At 36.0% G+C, this 23,563-nt stretch overlaps 1 protein-coding gene across 1 annotated transcript in view; it reads left to right on the top strand.

Moving 5' to 3' along the window:
• The window catches only part of BMT2 (base methyltransferase of 25S rRNA 2 homolog), a 78,028-nt gene that overhangs the window by 10,814 nt on the left and 43,651 nt on the right, over positions 1-23,563 (top strand). The window contains exons 2-3 of the mRNA XM_027539568.1: positions 7,000-7,141; positions 21,985-22,155. Of these exons, the coding sequence (XP_027395369.1) occupies positions 7,000-7,141; positions 21,985-22,155 (313 nt within the window). The remainder of the gene's footprint in view (positions 1-6,999; positions 7,142-21,984; positions 22,156-23,563) is intronic.

Below are 23,563 nucleotides of genomic sequence, written 5' to 3'. Positions count from 1 at the left end.
GGAAGTTCTTCATTCTTCATTTACCTTTTGATAAAGAAATATTATCATTTTAAATAAGATCATCTTTTAAGTCCAGTTGACATATTAACTAAAAGGTAGCAATAATAACAAAAAATCCTCAGAACTGAGTTTCAGCATACTTTTCTGCATATGTAGCTCACTGGTCAACCTTAACTTTTTTTGACTTTTAGAACACAAATCATAAATTATTTTGAAAATATAGTGCTTAAAAGGTAAATAGCATCATTTTGAATGGTGTAAAAACAAACAATGGGCTGTTGTGAAAAACATGGGATTGTCCCATTCTGTTTTTAATAAATTAATTTATTTTAAAAATAAGTTTCAAACAACTAATCTCAAAAATATACAAGCAACTCCTGCAGCTCAATTCCAGATAAATAAACGACCCAATCAATAAATGGGCCAAAGAACTAAATAGACATTTCTCCAAAGAAGACATACAGATGGCTAACAAACACATGAAAAGATGCTCAACATCACTCATTATCAGAGAAATGCAAATCAAAACCACAATGAGGTACCATTTCATGCCAGTCAGAATGGCTGCTATCCAAAAGTCTACAAGCAATAAATGCTGGAGAGGATGTGGAGAAAAGGGAACCTTCTTACACTGTTGGTGGGAATGCAAACCAGGACAGCCACTATGGAGAACAGTGTGGAGAGTCCTTAAAAAACTGGAAATAGAACTGTCATATGACCCAGCAATCCCACTGCTGGGCATACACACTGAGGAAACCAGAATTGAAAGAGACACGTATACCCCAATGTTTATCACAGCACTGTTTATAATAGCCAGGACATGGAAGCAACCTAGATGTCCATCAGCAGATGAATGGATAAGAAAGCTGTGGTACATATACACAATGGAGTATTACTCAGCCATTAAAAAGAATACATTTGAATCAGTTCTAATGAGGTGGATGAAACTGGAGCCTATTATACAGAGTGAAGTAAGCCAGAGAGAAAAACACCAATACAGTATACTAACGCATATATATGGAATTTAGAAAGATGGTAACAACAACCCTGTATGCAAGACAGCAAAAGAGACATAGATGTATAGAATAGCCTTTTGGACTCTGTGGGGGGAGGGGGGATGATTTGGGAGAATGGCATTAAAACATGTACAACATCATATAAGAAACGAATCGCCAGTCCAGGTTCGATGCAGGATACAGGAAGTTTGGGGCTGGTGCACTGGGATGACCCGGAGGGATGGTATGGGGAGGGAGGTGGGAGGGAGGTTCAGGATGGGGAACACGTGTACACCCGTGGCAGATGCATGTTTTTGTATGGTAAAACTGATACAATATTGTAAAGTAAAATAATAATAATAAATAAATAAATAAAAATAAGTTTTCATGGGTATTCTGGAAAGTGGAATTTTCTAGTAACTGAAGGCTAACTATGTTTTTTGTTCAACTTTGTAGCCTCCAGACATGCAACATAGTGTTATAACTGGTAGTTTGGGTTTGGTAACTTGAATAAATACATGATTTAAAACTTCTGGGTCCGGAATGGCTTATGTGAACCATAGGGAATATGTCAGGTTTATATCTCTATGAGAACAGATACCACATTTTATTACATGTCTTCTCCCTTTTGTTTGATGCCAGTGCTTGCTCATTAACTTTATTATTCTCTGTAGTATTTAACATAGAGTACTTTTTCAGCAAATCTGTTAAAGAAAATGAAAAGTATGTATAATTGCATTTAGTCTTGGTTATATATTAAATGTACTAACTATTAATCATGTTATTCTCAGTATCAGCATACTTGGAGAATCTGGAGACTCTTAAATGTTAGTGAAAACATTAAATTGAAGTTTGCAAACAGTTTGAGTTTATAGGCTTAACAGACAAATTTGAATCCTTCCTCAAAATTTTAGTAGAGCAAATGTTAATTGTAAGCCTTAAAACTTCATAAAAAATTGTCAGCATTTAAAGAGAATTTTGAATATAGTTTCACAGTATACAATGACATAGTAAGGACTCAGAGAATTTATAGTAGATGCCTTTGGTGGCTCATGCGTGTAACATAACATTGGTCTCGGGTGTGATGGTCAGATACTGTGAGCTCAGAGGGACTAGCCGCGACAGAATCCCTATTTAAATGCTGCTTTCTTTTCTGCTTTTCGGCTTTTTCCAAAACTGCTGGAGCCCACTGAGGGCATGCCCTTTTTCAGTGCCTTAGTGTAGAGTAGAAGTACAGATTGTTAGCAACTCTTAATTAATGGGGGATAGTAACTGTAAAATAAATGCTCTAGCCTCCCATCCTTTGGGTGCACAATTCCTGAGGCACACTCTATGCTTCTGTGTTGTCCACAGCAGCAGCCTCAACAGTGCATCCTTGTATTAGCATTTTCTCCTCTCTCAACTTGTTTTCCGCAACTCCCTCACTCCTGTCTCCTAGGGCTCCCTTAGTTGTACCTTTTGTAAAATCTAAACTAAGTCTTGAAAAAAGGAAATCTTTTTAAGTTAAAAATCAGTTCAGTTCAGTCCAGTCGCTCAGTCGTGTCCGACTCTTTGCGACCGCATGAATCGCAGCACGCCAGGCCTCCCTGTCCATCACCAACTCCTGGAGTTCACTCAGACTCACGTGCATCCAGTCAGTGATGGCATCCAGCCATCTCATCCTCTGTCGTCCCCTTCTCCTCCTGCCCCCAATCCCTCCCAGCATCAGAGTCTTTTCCAATGAGTCAACTCTTCCCATGAGGTGGCCAAAGTACTGGAGTTTCAGCTTTAGCATCATTCCTTCTAAAGAAATCCCAGGGCTGATCTCCTTCAGAATGGACTGGTTGGATCTCCTTGCAGTCCAAGGGACTCTCAAGAGTCTTCTCCAACACCACAGTTCAAAAGCATCAATTCTTCTGCACTCAGCCTTCTTCACAGTCCAACTCTCACATCCATACATGACCACAGGAAAAACCATAGCCTTGACTAGACGGACCTTTGTTGGCAAAGTAATGTCTCAGCTTTTAAATATGCTATCTAGGTTAAACAGGTTTTCCCAAACATATATGATCATAGAACCTTTGTTCGAATGGACTTCTGTTACCAGAAAATATAGTAAGTTTACGTATTTACTTGTAATATGTACATTACATAGGACAGTGAAGCTTACATGTTCAAACAAAGGGTCTTTTAGAATTGATAATTGTTGTTTAGTTGATAAGTCAAGTCTGACTCTTTGGAACCCATGGCAGCATGCCAGGCTTCCCTATTCTTCACCATCTCCCGAGTTTGCTCAAACTTATGTCCATTGAGTCAGTGATGCTATCTAACCATCTCATCCTCTGCTGCTCCCTTCTCCTTTTGCCTTCAATCTTTCCCAGCATCAGAGGCTTTTCCAACGAATTGGCTCATCGTATCAGGTGGCCAAAGTATTGGAGCTTCAGCTTTAGCATCAGTCTTTTCAATGAGTATTCAGGGTTGATTTCCTTTAGGACTGACTGGTTGGATCTCCTTGCAGTCCAAGGGACTCTCAAGAGTCTTCTCCAACACCACAGTTCAAAACCATCAATTCTTCAGTGCTCAGCCTTCTTTATGGTCCAGCTCTCACATCCATACATAACTACTGGAAAAACCATAGCTTTGACTATATGGACCTTTGTCGGCAAAGCGACATCTTTACTTTTAAATATGCTATCTGGCGTTGTCATAGCTTTCCTTCCAAGAAACAAGCATTTTCTAATTTCATGGCTACAGTCACTACCTGCAGTGATTTTGGAGCCCAAGAAGAGAATTTCTGTCACTGCTTCCACTTTTTCCCCTTCTATTTGCTGTGAAGTGATGGGACCAGATGCCATGATCTTACTTTTTGAATGTTGAGTTTTAAGTTCTTTTTTACTCTCTTCTTTCACCCTCATCAAGAGGCTCTTTAGTTCCTCTTCATTTTCTGCCATTAGAGTGGTATCATCTGCATATCTGAGGTGGTTGACATTTCTCCCAGGAATCTTGATTCCAGCTTATAACTTGTCCAGCCCAGCATTTCGCATGATGTACTCTGCCTGTGAGTTAAATAAACGGTGAGAATATACAGCCTTGCTGTACTCCTTTCCCAGTTTTGAAACAGTCAGTTGTTCCATGTCCAGTTCTAAGTGTTGCTTCTTGATCCACATACAGATTTCTCAGGAGACAGGTAAAATGGTCTGGTATTCCCATCTCTTGAAGAATTTTCCACAGTTTGTTGTAATCCACACAATCAAAGGCTTTCATGCAGTCCATGAAGCAAAAGTAGATGTTTTTCTGGAATTCCCTTGCTTTATGATCCAGTGAATGTTGGCAATTTGACCTCTGGTACCTCTGCCTTTTCTAAATCTGGCTTTTACATCTGAAAGTTCTCAGTTCAAGTACTGTGAGAGCCTAACTTGAAGGATTTTGAACATAACCTTACTAGCATGGGAAGTGAACATAATTGTCCAGTGGGTTGTACATTCTTTAGCACTACCCTTCTTTGGGATTGGGGTGAAAACTGACCTTTTCCAGTCCTGTGGCCACTGCTGGGTTTTCCAAATTTGCTGACATTGAGTGCAATACTCTTAACAGCATCATCTTTTAGGATTTGAAATAGCTCAGCTGGAATTTCATCACCTCCACTAGCTTTGTTCATAGTAATGTTTCGTAAGGTCTGCTTGACTCTACACTCCAGGATGTCTGGCTCTAGGTGAGTTGACCACACCATCTTGATTATTCAGGTCACTAAGACCTTTTTTGTACAGTTCTGTGTATTCTTGCCACCTCTTCTTAATCTCTCCTGGATCTGTTAAGTCCTTACTGTTTCTGTCTTTTATCGTGCCCATCCTTGCATGAACTGTTCCTTTGATACCTCCAGTTTTCTTGAAAAGATCTCTAGTCTTTCCCATTCTGTTGTTTTCCTCTGTTTCTTTGCATTTTTCATTGAAGAGGGCTTTATTATCTCTTCTTGCTGTTCTGTGGAACTCTGCATTCAGTTGGATATATCTTTCTCTTCTCCCTTGCTTTTTGCTTCTCTTTCTCTTCAGCTATTTGTAAGGCTGCCTCAGACAACCACTTTGCCCTTTAGCATTTCTTTTTCTTTGGTATGGTTTTGGTCACTGTCTCCTATACAGTGTTATGAACCTCTGTCCATAGTTCTTCAGGCACTCTGTCTATCAGATCTAATCCCTTGAATCTATTTGTCACCTCCACTGTATAATCATAAGGGATTTGATTTAGGCCATATCTGAATGGCCTAATGGTTTTCCCCACTTTCTTTAGTTTAAGCCTGAATTCTACTATAAGGAGCTAATTATCTGAGCCACAGTCAGCTCCAGGTCTTTTTTTGCTGACTATACAGAGCTTCTCCAGCTTCGGCTGCAAAGAATGTAATCAGTCTGGTTTCAGTATTGTCCATTTGGTGATGTCCACATGTCGAGTCGTCTCTTGTATTATTGAAAAAGAATTGACAATATCCATTTCAAGTAACGATGAAGCATCTTGAAAATGATTCTGTACCTTAATGAACCATTTGGCATTAAATCTGATGAGTAAAGTCAGGAATAGTTTTATGAACATAATAGATAAATTGAAGAATCATTAATCAGTGTATTTGTTTCAAAGACTTTACTTCCTGTAGTCCTACTTAGAGACTTAATAAATAAGTACATCTGAAAGATGTTACTAAAACTGGAGAGTTTTTCTTGGAGAATCTAGAAAAATTTGTTTGCCTGCTTGTTTCTAATGGCCAGTTTTTGCCAGTTTGCTATATAACAAATTGAGGGCCCTGTTACTACACAAGTATTGTTTCTAATAGCCATTTATTGCCAGTCTGCTATATAACAAATGAGAGCCCTATTACTATACAAGTATTAGTGATTAATGAAAATATTACTGTATAAGAACATAATCACACACAGAAAAGAGACAGCTTTTCATCCTTTGTGGGTTTAAAAGGAGTATTCAGACCAAGTTTGAGACTGATACACATTCATCTTAACTGAGCAGTGTGTGTGTGAGGGTATGTTTGTACCCTTAATTGCTTTTTCTTGTATTGGTCAAACTAGAAGGATAATAGTTTGGTTTTCAACTCTGTACATGCTGAGCTGGGTGCTTAAAGTAACCAATAAAGGTTTGCAAATTTTTAATAGATAAGTACTGTTAAATTTGAGTTGTTATAATTCCTTTTCTATTTAAAAAAACCCCAAGTCTTACTGAAACTGATTGTCTCACCTGGGAAAAGAACGTAATATAATTATCACCCCCCAAATTTGGTTGTCATATTTATGTTTCTAAGTTTATTGTGTCACTAAACAATTGCCTGTACTTGAGCACATGGCGAGAGAACCTAAATTATGTCTAAGAGCATTGATTGAAGCCACATTGATAATTTTTGTTTACTTTTTTACCATTGTCATTGTTTTAATGTTATTTATTTGGCTGTGGCATTTTCATACCTTTGTTAGAACTCACATTGATTTTTCAAATTTCATGTTAAATGTGATCACTAATTTAATTAAAAAGAAAAAAGGTAGTAGATGGAAGTAATGCTGTGGCCAGATAATGTAGTCACCTTACAATTTTTATTCATCTTATATAGACTCAAAACTTTGGAGAGGTTTCCAGGGTAATTTCTCTAGCAACATTTTGCCCTAGGATTATAATTTTTTAAAGTGTAGTATTCCTAGAGCAAATCTAAGTATATCAATGCAAACATTTAACTTGCATGCTAATATATGTTGCCATCTCACCTATCAACCTTTTTTAATACAGGACACTGATAAATATGTAGAGATCTAGCGTCACAAATCTGTTTAAAATGGTAAATTTTATTTGCTTATCAAACCATCATGGTTAAAATGTTGAATCTATTTGCATAAAAGAGCTTCAAAATTTATAAAGTTTAAACTTCATGAAATTTTGCTTCATAACTTTGTTTACACATCTTTAATAATTTTACATTATGCTGAAACTTAAGAGCTTGACATATTTTAAGTAAACTTTTTTTTTTCCTTGTTTTTAGTGGGAGATTTTGATAAGATCTGGAGAGAACATTGTGAGGATGAGGAAACTCTTTGTGAATATGCTGTTGCAATGAAAAATTTGGCAGATAATCATTGGGCAAAAACTTGTGAGGGCGAAGGTCGTATTGAATGGTGTTGTAGGTGAGTGTTTCTATGAACTAACATTTTTGGTTTCTGATGTCTCATTTAAATTCTTAAGTCTAAGTAATGCTGTATATGATTCATTGTACCAAAATAGAAATTTTTAGAACAGATGATGTCTTAGTTTCTCCCCCTTGCCTTACTTTATCTAGGTTTATTTCATTCATCTTTTTTAATCAAATTGTTTTTCTTTGATAAAACTTAAAATTTTTTGTTTCAACTTTTTAGAAGTATACCTTTAAGTACATTTAATATATTTAAGCATTGGTAGATTTAAAATATGAGATTTAATTAGCACTTGGGTCATTCATAAGTTATAGCATAGAAATTTCTTTAGATAATTATATTTGAATTCAAGTAAAAATTAATATTTTCCATTCTTTAAAGCTGAAAACATCTGTAAAAGTTTCCAATTTCTGAATTTTTATATGTGATTCAGGATATTCCAACTTTTATATTGACTTTGGATAATGTTTATTTTCTCATAGCAAAGCTTCTAATGTTACAAACATCAGAAAATGGAACACTGCTGATCATTTCTCTCAAGGGGTAAAATTATGAGAACATATTTGTATGTTGACTGAATTATGAATTCTCAAAAGCAAAACATTATCTGTCTGCTTGGACAATAAGTTTATGGTAACTTTAGGTTTATATTTCAATCCAATTATTTTTTATTCAAAGTTTTTGTTTTAATATCATTTAAAAATTACATAATTCCTATTTCATCCATTCAACAGATAGCCCAGATAAAAATATGTATTTTACTTAGTTCTTTTATTTATTCATTTAATAAATAATTTAAATGTTTGTCCATGTGTATCAGTCACATCAGAGGCACTGTAAGTACATCAACTAAACAGATAACATGCTTGCTGTCATGGAACTTAAATGCTAGTGGGAGTTAGAAGCAAGAAACAATTCATAAACTAAATATATACAGGTCAGAGAGTGGTAAGTGCTATGAGAAAAGTAAAGCAAAAAAAAAAAAGTAAATAAAATAAAGTAAATAGAAAAGAAGGCCTCACTGAAGTGATGTGTAAAAGACATGAAGGAAGTGAGAGAGCAAGCCTGAACAAGTCCAGAGGCCTTGAGACAGGAGCTCGCTGGCATGTTTCAGAAATAGCAAGGAGACCAGGGTGGCTACAGCAAAATGAAAAGGGGAGAGTGGTAGAACATAAGATAACAAATAGCTAGATTTTGTAGGATCTTGTGGACCATTATAAAGTCAGTGACCTTTATGCTGCATGAGATCAAAAGTCATTAAATGTTTTAAGAAGAAGTAACTGAACTGAACAGATTCTTATTAACATTTAGAAATGTGTCAAGAATTTTTTAAGAATTAATTGTAGTGTTAAGACAGACTATAGAAAAGGCAAGGATGATGGTAAGGAAACCAGTTAGGAAGCTACTACAATAATCAAGGCACAAAGTCACAGTGAAACAGTTTTCTTGGAGAGGGAGAGTGAGGACAGATGGTGTAGTAGGATCAATGTTCACACAAGTGTAATGACTTCAGAGAGGAGCAGGGGCGATGCTGATATATACATTGTGGTGATCATGATGATGTGTAAGAAAGGAGCTGGAAATATGAGGTAGGTGAGGAACAGTGAAAAGATTGGTATTATCAATAGATTGTGGAGCCAAAGAATTATGGAGTTGGGGAACTAAAGGAAGGAGCCAGAATCATAAGAAATGAGATGCTTGGAATTAGAATGTTTGGGGTTTTTTTTTTTTTTTTTTTTTTTTGCCTCTTCTAGAGCAGAAATTGGTTATAAATCTGACTGTTCTACGGACTATACATTTTCTCCTTCAAGCTAAGAAGCGCAATTTGAGACATGTCATTTCCCTTGTGACACAAAGTAATAATGTAATCCAATCAGGAAATCAGTACTATTGCTACTGAAGACCATCAACTCTTTGCTCTTAGCAGCACTGTTTTTAAATTAGTATTCCAGTACTTCAGGCCAGCTTTTAGACTTTATTTCAAATACCACTTTGATATGTGGTATTCTCACAGGAGCATTTACTTGTACCTTCCACTTGAATAATGAATCTGCCTCACACTTCACTCTTCCTTCTTTTTCCTCAGATTTCTGTTTTTATCAATAGTTACTGTATCTCCATGTGTTCTGAAAGAGGTCATTTTTAGGTCAAACTGCTAAAAGCAAACATTAATAAGAATTTAGATCAAACTGCCAAAAAAGAACAGTGGCAAAATATACTAAAAAGATTTTACTATGGGAAGTAAACACAAGAGAGGTTATAGTGGCTTTACCTTAAACTTAAAACTTGGGAGTGAAAAAAGACTTCAAACAATAAAGAATTTTGAAATGAGTTATCCATAATTCTAACTAGGGTTATATGTATTTTCTTTCCCTACTGACGATTCTAAGAGGGGAGTGTCAGTCTGAAAGCTAAGATGAACTTTAAGAGGGATTTGATAAAAGTTTGCTTCCAGTATTTATACTTAAAACTTAAGAGGAATTTGATATGTGAAATAAGACTTACTAACATTACCCTGCTGAGATTTTTGTTGACTGTTTAGCTTGAAGAAATTTATACATAAGATTTCCTTCTAAAAATGAGTAAAATTTTATTTGTAATATGAAGTATTTAAGTTGGAAACAAAGTATGATATAAAGCTATAATTGTATGTTTAATAAAAGAATTTCCCTTTTCTAACTCTCCATACAGAGGAAACTATAAACACACCATTTCCTGAACCATTTGAAAGTAAATTGCAGATAACATGCTATTTCATCTCCATTTTCTACATAACCATAATACTGTAAATACATTAAGACAATCATCAGTGATTTCCTAATTTCCTAAAATATCTAGTTCATAAATACAGATTTTTTGTATTATCCCCAAAACATTCTTTATAATATTTTCCCTAAATCAAGGCTCATGTATTGGTGGTTAGATTTTTTTTAGGTTCTTGTTTTTGTTTTCCCTAGCATTGAATTTTTAAAGAAATGTCAGTTGATTTGTAAAATATACCACATTCTGTATTTTTTTATTGTTGGTTCAAAATGATTACTGGCATTTTTCAAATATTCTACATATCCTTACCAATTTTTCTTTTTGGCTTTTTATTCTATTTTATTATTACCAAGAGAGATATTTTCAAGACTTCTTTTGATTCTTCTATAATAATTTGGCTATTCTTTAAAGATCTCATTTTTCTGTTAAAGTTCTCCATGTTTTCATCTCATCAGTTAATATTTTCCTCCATATAATTTAATTTATAATAGTTATTTTAAGTCCTTGTCTGCTTATTCCAACATAAAGTTAATTTGTGGGTCTGTTTCTTTTGGCCATTTTTTCTTTCGGTCAGGAATCATTTTTTCTTGCTTCGTTGTATGTCTTGTATATAAAAATATATACACTAGCCTAGTATTTAGAAGAGACTAGGGTAAATATTTAAATATTATTTACCCAGAGAAGGCATGCTTTTTTCTGATAGGCAGCTGAGATGAGAGATTGAACACTTTGAACTCATCAGGAGTTAAGCTGAGTTGAAACTGGATTACCTCATTAGATAGTTTCCGTTCACTTCTGGCTTTAAATGCCACGAGAGTGAGTCCTGTCATGTGTATATTCCAGGTGCCATCGTCTAGCAGGACTCTGGGACGCACACCCATGGAAGTGGAGTGAAGTGAAAGTTGCTCAGTCATGTCTGACTCTTTGCAACCCCATAGACTATATAGTCCATGGAATTCTCCAGGCCAGAATACTGGAGTGGGTAGCCTTTGCCTTCTCCAGGTGATCTTCCCAACCCAGGGATCGAACCCAGGTCTCCCTCATTACAGGCGGATTCTTTTTTTTTTTTTTTTAATTTTATTTTTTAACTTTACAATATGGTATTGGTTTTGCCATATATTGAATCCGCCACAGTTATACATGTGTTCCCCATCCTGAACCCTCCTCCCTCCTCCCTCCCCATACCATCCCTCTGGGTCATCCCATTGCACCAGCCCCAAGCATCCAGTATCGTGCATCAAACCTGGACTGGCGACTCGTTTCATATTATTCTTTACCAGCTGAGCCACAAGGGAAGCCCAAGAATACTGGAGTGGGTAGCCTCTCTCTTCTCCAGGGGATCTTCCTGACCCAGGAATCGAACCAGGGTCTCCTATATTGCAGATGGATTCTTTACCGACTGAGCTATCAGGGAAGACGCCCATGGAAGAGTGCAGAGAATTGTGCCTTTTTAGTCCCACTCCAAATCTCCAGTGAGTCCCCTCTCTCCCCCACCTTTTTCTTACTTGCAAAAAGACCTAAGGGGGAAAGCAGGAGAATGGGGAGAACAATCTCTGCATTTGAGTTTCTTAAAGTTTCCAGTCTGTCACATCATTCTAAGCTGCCATTGAAAGCTTGGCTGCTTTTCCTTTAAGCAAACAAAATTCCTCTACTTTGGAAGGCTTGATCCTTTACCACTCACCCACCCTTTCTGCAGATGCTCTAAGTGCCTCTGATCCCTTCACCTAGGAGGGCTTGTCACCTTTTGACATTTAGTTCCATTAGATCTCTTTGCATCCTCAGTTCTCTTGGTTTCTTTTTAATACATTATTTTTTAGATTGTATAGGTTCCCCCCACCCCTGCTTAGTTATAGTACAACCAGGGGCCTCTTGCGACTGTCTGTATCCTAATCCAAAACTAGCTTTGTGTCTTTGTTATGAATTTATTTGATTATTTTCTCATGGTTCCATTAAAATATTTCCTCAATCTCCTTTATTTCTTTTAAAGTGAAAGTTGAGTCTAAAATGTTGATTCAGGTCTCAGATTATTGTCAAAATATTTATTAGGTGGACTGCATACTTCATATTGCATCATGATAGCAAGTTCTTATTCAGGTTATTCCACAGTTAGAGATGCTAAATTTTGCCATTGGGTTAAGGTGGTAACTACTAGATCCTTCCATTGTAAACTTATGTTTTCCTGTTGTAATTAGCAAGTAATGTGTAGATTGGCATTTTTGGCCTGTGGATCAATCCTGTCTCTCAACAGTCTTTCAAGTAACCGGTTTATTTTGTTTATTAAATAAATTACTCCATTTGGGTTGCAAAATGATTTTTTTTTAATCATATCATTCCTTGCATTTATTACCGGTCATTCTTCTGTAAATAAAAAAACCTTCCTTTATGAAGAGGGAATGATTATAGAAAGGCTAGGTAAAAATAAACATATACTTGTAATTCTTTCTGTTTAATTACCAGTTTTCAATAATAGTTGATTGCAATTGTAACAAGTGAGTTTTTTGTGACTTTGTTTGGTTTGGTTTTTGGTAGATTTTGTTTGTTTTTGGAATATTATTGTAGCCTCTTGGATTGTTATTTATTTGCTTTTTCCATCAGTCTTTGATTTGTCTGTGAATGTGTATGTTTAAATTATTCCATATTTAGCTACTGGGAGCCTCTTCAAAGCTGGCTTCTGTGTATTGACATTACCTTTGAGCAGTATCTTGGTAGCTATGACAAGATAAATCTTTACTTTCCCAGTCAAGACCTAGAATCAAGGAGCCTTAATTTCTTGTAGGGGAAAACAGTAATTAGAAATTAAGATCTGGGCACGCGATGTACTACTGGTGTGTCCTTTCTTCTAGAATTTTTCAGTGAACATAGTTAAAATATATATAGTCTTAAATTCATAACTGATATTTTCTATTCAAATGTAACATTATAGGTTTTTTGCCTAACTTCTTTGTTTTATGTTTTATCTTATTTCTTCTGTTACACTGAAGGACTTAGTTCTGAATAATATTAATATGTTTGCTTTGTTCTATAGTTCACATAAAATGGTATCAAAATTACAGTACCAGTTTTACTTCTAACAATAAGCTGAGTGAAGTTTAAGATTTCTTTGCAGTTAGTTCTTTTGTCTTTAGAACATAGCTCACTAAAAGAATACTGTGTTTGAAAGTTACTTTAAAGAGTTCTTTTGTTTATGGTTATATTACCAATTTACTATGCAGTTAGTTTCCCTTTGTTTTATGGGGTTTTTTCTTATTTTCTTTTAACTTGGGGAAATATAAGACATGTACATGGTCCAAAAGTCAAAACTTAACAAAAAAAGGTATACTCAGAAGAAGCTCCCTTCCATTTTCTTTGTTTCTTTTTTCTCCGTTTTGCAGAAATTAGCAAATTCATACAATGTGTATACATGGATCCACCCTATCTTATTTCTGCAAATGGTACATGTCATGCACTCTCTTTTGTACCTTTCATTTTTACTTAATAGCATGTCATGGAGATCACTCTATTTGATATTGTATTCAGGATTCTCCAGAGAATCGGCTCGTGTTTGTGAAGGCTGACAAGTCCCAAGATCTGCAGGATGAGTTGACATGCCAGAGACCTAGGAGAACCAAACCAATGATATAATTCCAATTCTAAGGCCACCAGGCTCAAGATCCAGGAAGAGCTGCTGTTTCAGTTTGAGTCTGAAGGCAAGAAAAATTCAGTGTTCCAGCCCAAAGGCAGTTTGGCAAGAAGAATCTCATACTCTGGGGAGGGTCAATGCTTTTTCTTTATATAGACCTTTTAGTGATTGGATACAGCTAACCTCATTAAGAAGAACAAATCTGCTTTACTCAGTCTACCCATTTAATCTTAGTCTTATCTAGAAACATCCTTGCAGAAACACCCAGAATGTTTGACAGATATTTAGGCACCTGGTAGTCCAGTCAAGTTGACACATAAATTGACTATCACCAGTATATAGATATCTTACTCATCTTATGTTACAAGCTTTTTCTGTTACAAATAGTAACAGCTATAATGAATAACCTTGTGTATATTCATTTTGCATTTTTGACATTGTATCTTTGTAGATGTGGAATTGCAGAGTAAAAGAGTAAATACATATGTGATTTTGTTGGATATTGCCACATCACCCTCCACAGAAGTTATATCATTTAATTCCACCAGCAAAGATGAGAATACCTCAGTGATGTGTTTAAAGTTCCCTGTTTTAGTTGTGTCTGTTTCTCCATGCATTTCATGGAGTTTCTGCTTTGTAAAGATGGCTGCTATGATACATAGCACATTGCTTCATTGGGAATTGTGACCTTCAGCATTATAAACTATCTTTTAAAATTCATTTAATGCTTTTTTGCCTCCAGCCTTTTCACCAACATCTTGGAAGTCATAGATGAAGCTCATGCTTTCAAAATATCTTATAATTATGATATTATATGAGTTATTACATTCCAAAAGCTTTTTTTTTTGTAGTTTTGTTACAAGATGCATAGTTTGGCTAAATATAAAACCTTTGATTCACTTTGTTTCCTTCTGTTTTGAAGAAAATGTTGGGCTATTTAGTCTCCTTTTGTATCTTTTTTCTCTCTTTCTCCCCACCTCCACTATCCCCCGTCCTTTCCCCTTCACTGTATTGAACCATTTGCAAGTCAGTTGCAGAAATCACAATACTTTCGTTCCTGAATACTTCAGTGGATATTATTGCACTTACTTGTTACCCATGTGGTCTTCTTTAGGAAAAATACTCTAGGGTTTGGGTTGTTCGGGATTTTTTCTTTTTTGGTGTTTTATGACATCTTGTAAAGTCATTATAGACTGGCCCTCAGTTTGGATTTGTATGGTTGTTTCTTTGTAATTAGGTTCAAATTAAGCTTATTAGTAGTAAGAATATCACATAGGTGACATTGTATCCTTCTCAAGGTACTGTCAGGCAAATGATATCTTTTCTGTGTTCATTTTTTTTTTCCCTTTCAAATAGTCTTGATTTTGTTTTCTAGCAGTTTAGGTTCACAGCAAAATTGAACAGAAAGTTCAGGTAGTTCCCATGTATACCCTGCCCCACATATGGGCAGGCACACCGCTATCAACAGTCCACATGTAGTGCTACCTTTGTTACAGTTGATGAGCCCACACTGACACATCATTATAATCCAAAGTTCATAGTTTATATTAGGGTTCACTTTTGGTGTTATATATTTATGGGTTTTGACAAAAATGTGATCAGTATCTACCATTACAGTATCATACAGAATAATTTCATTGCCCTAAAAATCCTCTGTGCTTCAGCTCTTAATTCATTCTACTCCCATTCTCCTCCTCCCCAAACAACTACTTAGTTTTTTGTTTTTTTTTTTTTTACCGTCTCCATAGTTCTGCCTTCTCTACAATGTATATATTTGGAATTACAGTATTTAACCTTTTCATATTGACATCTTTCATTTAATAATATGCATTTACGGTTCCACTGTGTCTTTGTTGGCTTGATAGCTTATTTTTTTTTAGTGGTGAATAGTATTTCCATTGTCTAGGTGAACCACAGCTTATTTATCCATTCAGCTACTGAAGGATATTGAAGAGACAGAGGAACTAGAGGACAATTGCCAACATTCGGTGATCATGGAGAAAGCAAGGGAGTTCCAGAAAAACATCTACTTCTACTTCATTGACTACACTAAAAGCCCTTGTATGGATCACAGCAAACTATGGAAAATTCTTAAAGCGGTGGGAATACCAGGCCACCTTACCTGTCTCCTGAGAAACCTGTTTGCAGGTCAAGGAGCAACAGTGAGAACCGGACATGAAACAACAGACTGGTTCAAAATTGGAAAAGGAGCACCACAAGGCTGTAGTTGCCATTCTGCTTATTTAACTCCTGTGCAGAGTACGTCATGTGATGTACTGATGTGTGGGCTGAATCAACAAGCTGAAATCAAGATTGCTAGGAGAAGTATCAGCAACCTCAGATATACAGATGGTACCACGTTAATGGCAGAAAGTGAAGAGGAACTAAAGAATCTCTTAATGAGAGTAAAGAAGGAGAGTGAAAAAGCTGGCTTGAAACTCCGTATTCAAAAAACTAAGATCACTATAGACAGGGACTGCAGCCATGAAATTAAAAGATGCTTATTCCTTGGAAGAAAAGCTATGACAAACCTAGACAGTGTATTAAAAAGCAGAGACATCACTTTGCTGACACAGGTTGGGATAGAAAAAGCTGTGGTTTTTCTGGTAGTCATACATGGATACGAGAGTTGGTCCATAAAGAAGGCTGAGCACTAAAGAATTGTTGCTTTCAAATTGTGGTGTTGGAGAAGATTCTTGAATACCTTGTATTTCAGGGCAATCAAACCAGGGAATCCTAAAGAAAATCAATCCTTAATATTCATTGGAAGGACTGTTGCCAAAGCTCCAATACTTTGACCACCTGATGCAAGGAGCCAACTCATTGAAAAAGACCCTGATACTGGGAAAAATTGAAGGCAAAGGGAGAAGGGGCTGATAGAAGATGAGATGGTAGCATCACTGACTTAATGGACGTGAATTTGAACAAACTCTGCGAGATAGTGGAGGACAGAGGAGCCTGGCATGCCATAGTCCATGGGGTTGCGGTCATACAAGACTTAGGAACTGAACCTCAACAACTGAAGGGTATCTTGTTTGCTTGCCTATGTTGGCAGTTATGAATAAATGCTATAAACACCCATGTGCAGGGTGATGTGTGGAAATAAGTGTTCCTTTTTTGGTAAATACCACAAAACTTGATTGTTTGATTATATAGGAAGAATATATTTAGTTTTGTAAGAAGCTACCAACTATCTTCCAAAGTAACTGTACCATTTTGCATTCCCACTAGCAATGAATGAGAGTTTTGTTCCACATCTTCACCAGTGTTCAGTGTTGTTAGTGTTCTGGATTTTGGTCATTATAATAATGTATTGTAGTATCTCATTGCTATTTTAATTTGCATTTATTTCTCCAATGATATATGACATTGAGCATCTTAAGCTTATTTGAAATTTATATACCTTCTTTACTGTGGTGTCCATTTAGGTGTTTTGCCCATTTTTTAATCAGGTTGTTTATGTTCTTAATGTTGAGTTTCAAGAATTCTTTATATATTTTGGATAATAGTCCTTTATTAGATATATCTTTTGTAGATATTTTCTTCTAATCTATGACTTGTCTTCTCAGTCTCTTGACATTGTCTTCTGCAGAGCAGAAGTTTTTTTTATTTTAGTTAAGTCTAGCTTCTCAGTTTTTCCTTTTATAGATTGTGACTTGCATTTGACTTTTTAGATACAACATCCAAAGTCATCTAGATTTTCTTCTGGAAACTTTTGAAACTCTAAAGAGTTTTATGGTTTTGTGTTTTACATTAAAGTATGTAATCCATATAGAGTTGATTTTGTGAAGGTTGTATTGTCTGTGTCTAGGTTCATTTTTGGTATTCAGTATCCAGTTAAAGCCTCTCGATGAAGGTGAAAGAGGAGAGTGAAAAAGTTGGCTTAAAACTCAGCATTCAGAAAACGAAGATCATGGCATCTGGTCCCATCACTTCATGGGAAATAGATGGGGAAACAGTGTCAGACTTTATTTTTGGGGGCTCCAAAATCACTACAGATGGTGACTGCAGCCATGAAATTAAAAGACACTCCTTGAAAGAAAAGTTATGACCAACCTAGATAGCATACTGAAAAGTAGAGACATTACTTTGCCAACAAAGGTCCGTCTAGTCAAGGCTATGGTTTTTCCAGTGGTCACGTATGGATGTGAGAGTTGGACTGTGAAGAAAGCTGAGTGCCGAAGAATTGATGTTTTTGAACTGTGGTGTTGGAGAAGACTCTTGAGAGTCCCTTGGACTGCAAGGAGATCCAACCAGTCCATTCTGAAGGAGATCAGCCCTGGGATTTCTTTAGAAGGAATGATGCTAAAGCTGAAACTTCAGTACTTTGGCCACCTCATGGGAAGAGTTGACTCACTGGAAAAGACTCTGATGCTGGGAGGGATTGGGGGCAGGAGAAGAAGGGGATGACAGAGGATGAGATGGCTGGATGGCATCACTGACTCGATGGACGTGAGTCTGAGTGAACTCCGGGAGTTGGTGATGGACAGGGAGGCCTGGCGTGCTTCGATTCATCGGGTTGCAAAGAGTCGGACATGACTGAGCGACTGAACTGAACTGATCGAGTTTCAGCATTATTTGTTTAAAAGACTATCTTTACTTCACTGTATTGCCTTTGCTCCTCTGTCAGAGATCAGTTAAATGCATTTACATATACCTATATCTGGGCTCTCTATTCTGTCCACATTGATCTATTGTCTATTGTTTTGCCAACAGTATACTGTCCCTGATCACTACTAATAGTATGGTAATAGCTTTATATTATGTCTTGAAATCAGAATGTGTCAGTCCTCCAGCTTTACTCTCCCTCATCACCGTGTTGGCTGTCCTGGATCTTCTGCCCATCTGTGTAAACTCTAGAAACCATTTCTTTTGTCAATACGGTATTTTGCTCTGTTTCTGATTGGGATTGTGTTGAATGTATAAATTTGAGAAGAACTAACATAGTGATAGTATTGAGTCTTCCTATTCATATTCATGGAATGTCTGGCTATTTATTTAGTTCTTCTTTATCCTCAGCTTTTTAGTTAATCTCCAATTTGAAATGTTTTTCATATCTGCAATTGTTTGATTATATATAATTAATATTGAAGTATTATGTTACAATTTTCTTCTCTTTTATAGCTGTTTTTATTTTTATGTTTTTAAGAATTTTCATCTACTGAAAAGTTTCGATTTGTCTTTCCTTCTAATAGAAACTTGTATGGTTGCTGGGTTTATTGGACATTTTTTTATGTGTTTTGACTATTATGTTGGAGTGTCTCTAGACATATAGGTAGGGGTTTGGGTGACTTACTTGGTTTCTTAATTCCATAGAACCTTGTTTGATTGCTTTTGGCTGATACATGAATTTTTTAATGGGTATAACTTATGTCGGTATGCTCTTTATTCTTCATTGCTTCATTCCTTCCATTTATCAGCACACCTCCAGATACCCCCTTTTTTCATGGTGCTTCCTTTCTCCCTCAGAAATAATACCTTCTCAAGGCTTTCACCTTTGGCGACAGCCCTTCTCATATACCTTTCAAACTGTTTCTTTTTGGCCTTCCTGTGGCTAATGCTTTATTTCACTGCATTCTGCATTCTTAAGGTTTCTCCACTCAGAGTTGGACTGTCTTGGTAGTAAACCTTAGCTGGTTTTATCTGTTTTTTTTTTTTTTTTTTGCCACCTTAGAGACCCCACCATACCTTCCTCTTTTACAAGGTCCTCATCTGACTCTGTACTTGGATAATTTCAAAGCCAACTCAGTTGGCCTCAGATTTTTGTCTCCAAATTACATGTATAATTAGGTACTATTCCTGTTTCCTAGTTATGCCATAGGTATGAGCTGTGTGTGCTCTTATCCTAATGATTTGTGTATTTTTTGGAACTTGTGCCTGGAGATGTGTACTCACATAGGATTGCTGTGAGTATCTGGAATCCTAGCCCTTTAAGTATTCTGCAGTCCAGCTTCTAGGTAATTATGAGATTGAGCCATATAAATTTGGTTCAGTTTTGCACTATTGAATACCAGCAATTCTGTATGGTTCCACCTAATAGAAGGGTAAGCGATCTTTTTACTCTTGTGTATATGATAAAGGTATTATTTTTAGTATTAATTCCAAGGTTTTAAGGCTGTATTTAATTAACCCTACAGAGGTTTAATTAACATACAATAAAATACATCCATTTTAGTGTACAGTTCAGTGAGTACTGATAGTTGTTTACACTTATGTACCACCACCATGTCAAGACATAAAACTTTCCATCACTCTAAAAAGCTCTAATGTATACCGTTGTAGTCAGCCTTACCCCCCACTCCAAGAAACCAGTAAACCACTTCTGTCATTAGGTTAGATTTCTAAAGGCCACATTCCTACATTGGCCTGTCAGTCTTTCATGATCTCAGGTTTGCTTCTCTCCAAGTGTCACCTGGCTATCATTCCTCTCTTTGGCCTCAGGGCCTTTTCATTTATGAGTCCATCAATGTGTTTTCTGCCTGGGACTTTAAATTTCACATGCCTTGAAGTTATGTCTGTCTCTGCAGGATCCATGATGCTTTTCTCTTCCTTGACTTTGCTCATGCTGTTCTCTACCAGGAAAGGACTTTCCTCCTTAACTAATGTTCTCCCTAGCCTGATTTATTCCTACTCATCTTTCTAAAATCAGATTTTATACTACTGATTTTAGACTGGATGATATTTATAAATTGTATTTTCTTTATTATATAAATGTCTCCTTCACTAGTTTGAGCACCTTGAAAGCAGCAATGTCCTCTTCAATTTGCTTTCCCATCACCTGTGTACCTGGCACATGATAGGTAGTTAATAAATGTTTGATTAATGATAAATGAGTTTCAACTCTTGTATATAATTTGAGTTAAAATTAAATCTCCATAGGATCAGTTAAAGACATCTTTAATAGATATTTAGGCAAACTGAAATTGAGCTAATAGTATTTTTTAAGTGTGAGGAGAAATGGGCATTGTTTGCTTACACACCATAGTTGTACTTGCAAAAATTAGTTTTAAAGTACTTTTTCAGTTCTTCTCTAGCCATGTGTTTATGGAACTGTATCAGTCAGTGTCTGTGGAGAAAAATAGTCCATCTTTGTTCAAAGAATGAGCTATATGGAATAATAATGATTTGAAGTGAAGTGAAATGAAGTCTCTCAGTCATGTCCAACTCTTTGCAACCCCATGGACTGTAGCCTACCAGGCTTCTCCGTCCATAGGATTTTCCAGGCAAGAATACTGGAGTGGGTTGCCATTTCCTTCTCCAGGAGATCTTCCCAACCCAGGGATTGATCCTGGGTCTCCAGCATTGTAGGCAGACGCTTTACCGTCTGAGCCACCTTTAAGATCTGTAAAGAAAGATTTGTTTAGCTTCCATTCACATTCACTTTAAACTTTGATAAGTATATCAGTTAATTGTTTACTTGTGTGTCTCCTGTCATATAATAAGCTCAAGGGCCAGAGGTAGATCACAGCAGTCTTTTTTCTTATAAGTTAAGCTAGTGAATATCTTGAGTTGATTCTGTGCTTCATATTTATTGCCCTGTTACATACCCAGGCATGGTACCCTACTATATTCATCCTAAAATTGTATTGTGTATTAGTCACTCAGTTGTGTCCAACTCTTTACAACCCCTTGGATAGTAGCCCACCCTGCTCCTCTGTCCATGGGATTCTCCAAGCAAGAATACTGGAGTGGGTTGCCATTTCCTTCTATAAAATTGTAATAGGTATGAAGAAAATCGTTTAATATTTAATGTTAATACCAGTCATTAGTGTCTGATTCTAGATGACAACCTGATGTGGTTTTATATTTTCCAACATATCTTGAAAAATCTGCATTTTAATATTCATTTATATTATAAAAATTGGGACAAACAGTAATGGTCTCTTGATGGGTAGGAATAATTTCCAGGTATTATAAAAATCACTATTATATTCAAACCTTTGTTCTTTCTGAATGTATACCTTTATAATATGATACTGTTTTTACCTGAACTAGATTTTTATGCTCTTCTTTCTATGTTGGCAACCTGATTTTGTGCCTTTGTTTTTATAAACTAGGAGGGATCTGAAAAACAGCTGTGCTACCAGCAGAGCTGGCTCAGAATTAAACAGTGACTACTGTTCTTCTTGAATGTGTCACTGAATAGCAGAGTTATCTAAGCTTTTCTGGAGGAACTTATGTTTTAGCTAAGAATAAAGTTCAGCAAAACATATAGGTATTGTGCTTCTGAAAAAAAACTTCTAATTTATTAAACATAATCCATGATCTTGCTTTGTTGTATGGTAAAAAATTTGAAAGTGCTACAGGTACTCAAACTTACCCTCTATGTGACATTTAAAAAATATGAAACTATAATTTGAAAATTTCCCATTTTTATTAATAAAGGGTAATATTTGTCCATTTTTATTTTATATCCATACTGTTGTTTAAAATATAACTTTATTTTGCATTGTAGTGTGTGCAGAGAATATTTCCAAAATGGTGGGAAGAGAAAAGCACTTGAAAAAGATGAGAAAAGAGCTATACTCGGCACTAAGACCACTCCAGCCTTAAATACGCATGAATCTTCTAAACTTGAAGGTCATTTAACCAACCTCAGCTTTACAAACCCTGAATTTATAACTGAGTAAGTATATCTGTGTTAATAATGTAAAATAATGGTTTACAACAGGTAGTGGGCAGTTTGCTTCTCTGGTAGTGTTAGTTTGAGAAATGTAAATTTGTAATACTATTACATAGGAAAGTAGCATAAACTTTTAAGGGACATCTGGGAAACTAATAGTTCCATAGCATAGATTGGTCTTACTAAAAATGAGAAAGAATCATTCATTAAATGTTATAATAATTATATTTATGGTAATACAAAATATGAAAACAGCAAAATCCAATTAAATTAAATTTAAAGTGGCTGTCCACTAACAAAGAAAGCACAAATAAAGAATTGATAGAAGATGATGATGATGATGATGATGATGATCAGGCTTCTGTGGTGGTTCAGCTGGTAAAGAATCTGCCTGCAATGCAGGAGACCCAGGTTCGATTCCTGGGTTGGGAAGATGCCCTGGAGAAGGGAATGTCTACCCACTCCAGTATTCTTGCCTGGAGAAGTCCATGGACAGAAGAGCTTGGCAGTCCATGGAGTTACAAAGAGTTGGACATGATTGAGTGACTAACACGTAGATTACTAATAGAATTAATTGCCATTATTTTATTGTCAATATAAAAACCTGCCTGCTGGTAATACATATGCATATAGGCACAAATTTTATTTAATAAATACATGAGTATTTTCCCAGTTTTATTGAGATATAATCGACATATAGGGGCTTCCGTGGTGGCTCAATGGTAAAGAATCCACCTGCAACGCAGGAGAAATGTGGGTTCAACCCCTGGGTCTGGGAGATCCCATGGAAAAGGAAAAAGCAACCAACTCCAGTATTTTTGCCTGGGAAATCTCACAGACAAAGGAGCCTGGCAGGCTATAGTCCATGATGTTGCAAGAGTCAGACATGACTTAGCGACTAAACCACCACCACCAGTCGACATACAACATTGTTTAAGACATACAACAAAATGATTTAATATGTATATAATGTAAAAAGATTACCACAGTGAGTTTAGTTAACCATACCTCACCTAATTACCCTTTTTTCCTTATGAGAACTTTTATTAATATCAGTTATCAAATATTCAATATAGTATTGTTAACTATAGTCACCACACTGGACATTATATCTCCAGAACTTAATTGAAAATACCTTTCACCCAATCTCCTATCTTCAAATCCTTAGCTCTGACAATCACAAATCCGATTTCTGTTCCTATCAGTTTGATTTTCTTTGATTCTACATAGAAGATCATATAGTATTTGTCTTTTCATGTCTGACTTCAGTTAGTGTAATGACCAAGGTCCATCTGTATTCTCGAAAATGGCAAGATTTCCCCCTTTCTTATGACTAAATAGTATTTCACTGTGTGTTCAGTGCAATTAATTACTAATAGTATTAAAATTATTTTTATATTGTAGTATCAGA

This window comes from Bos indicus x Bos taurus, chromosome 4 (assembly GCF_003369695.1).
Source record: "Bos indicus x Bos taurus breed Angus x Brahman F1 hybrid chromosome 4, Bos_hybrid_MaternalHap_v2.0, whole genome shotgun sequence".
Lineage (NCBI taxonomy): Eukaryota > Metazoa > Chordata > Mammalia > Artiodactyla > Bovidae > Bos > Bos indicus x Bos taurus.
This window is presented reverse-complemented; position numbering and strand designations above follow the sequence as displayed.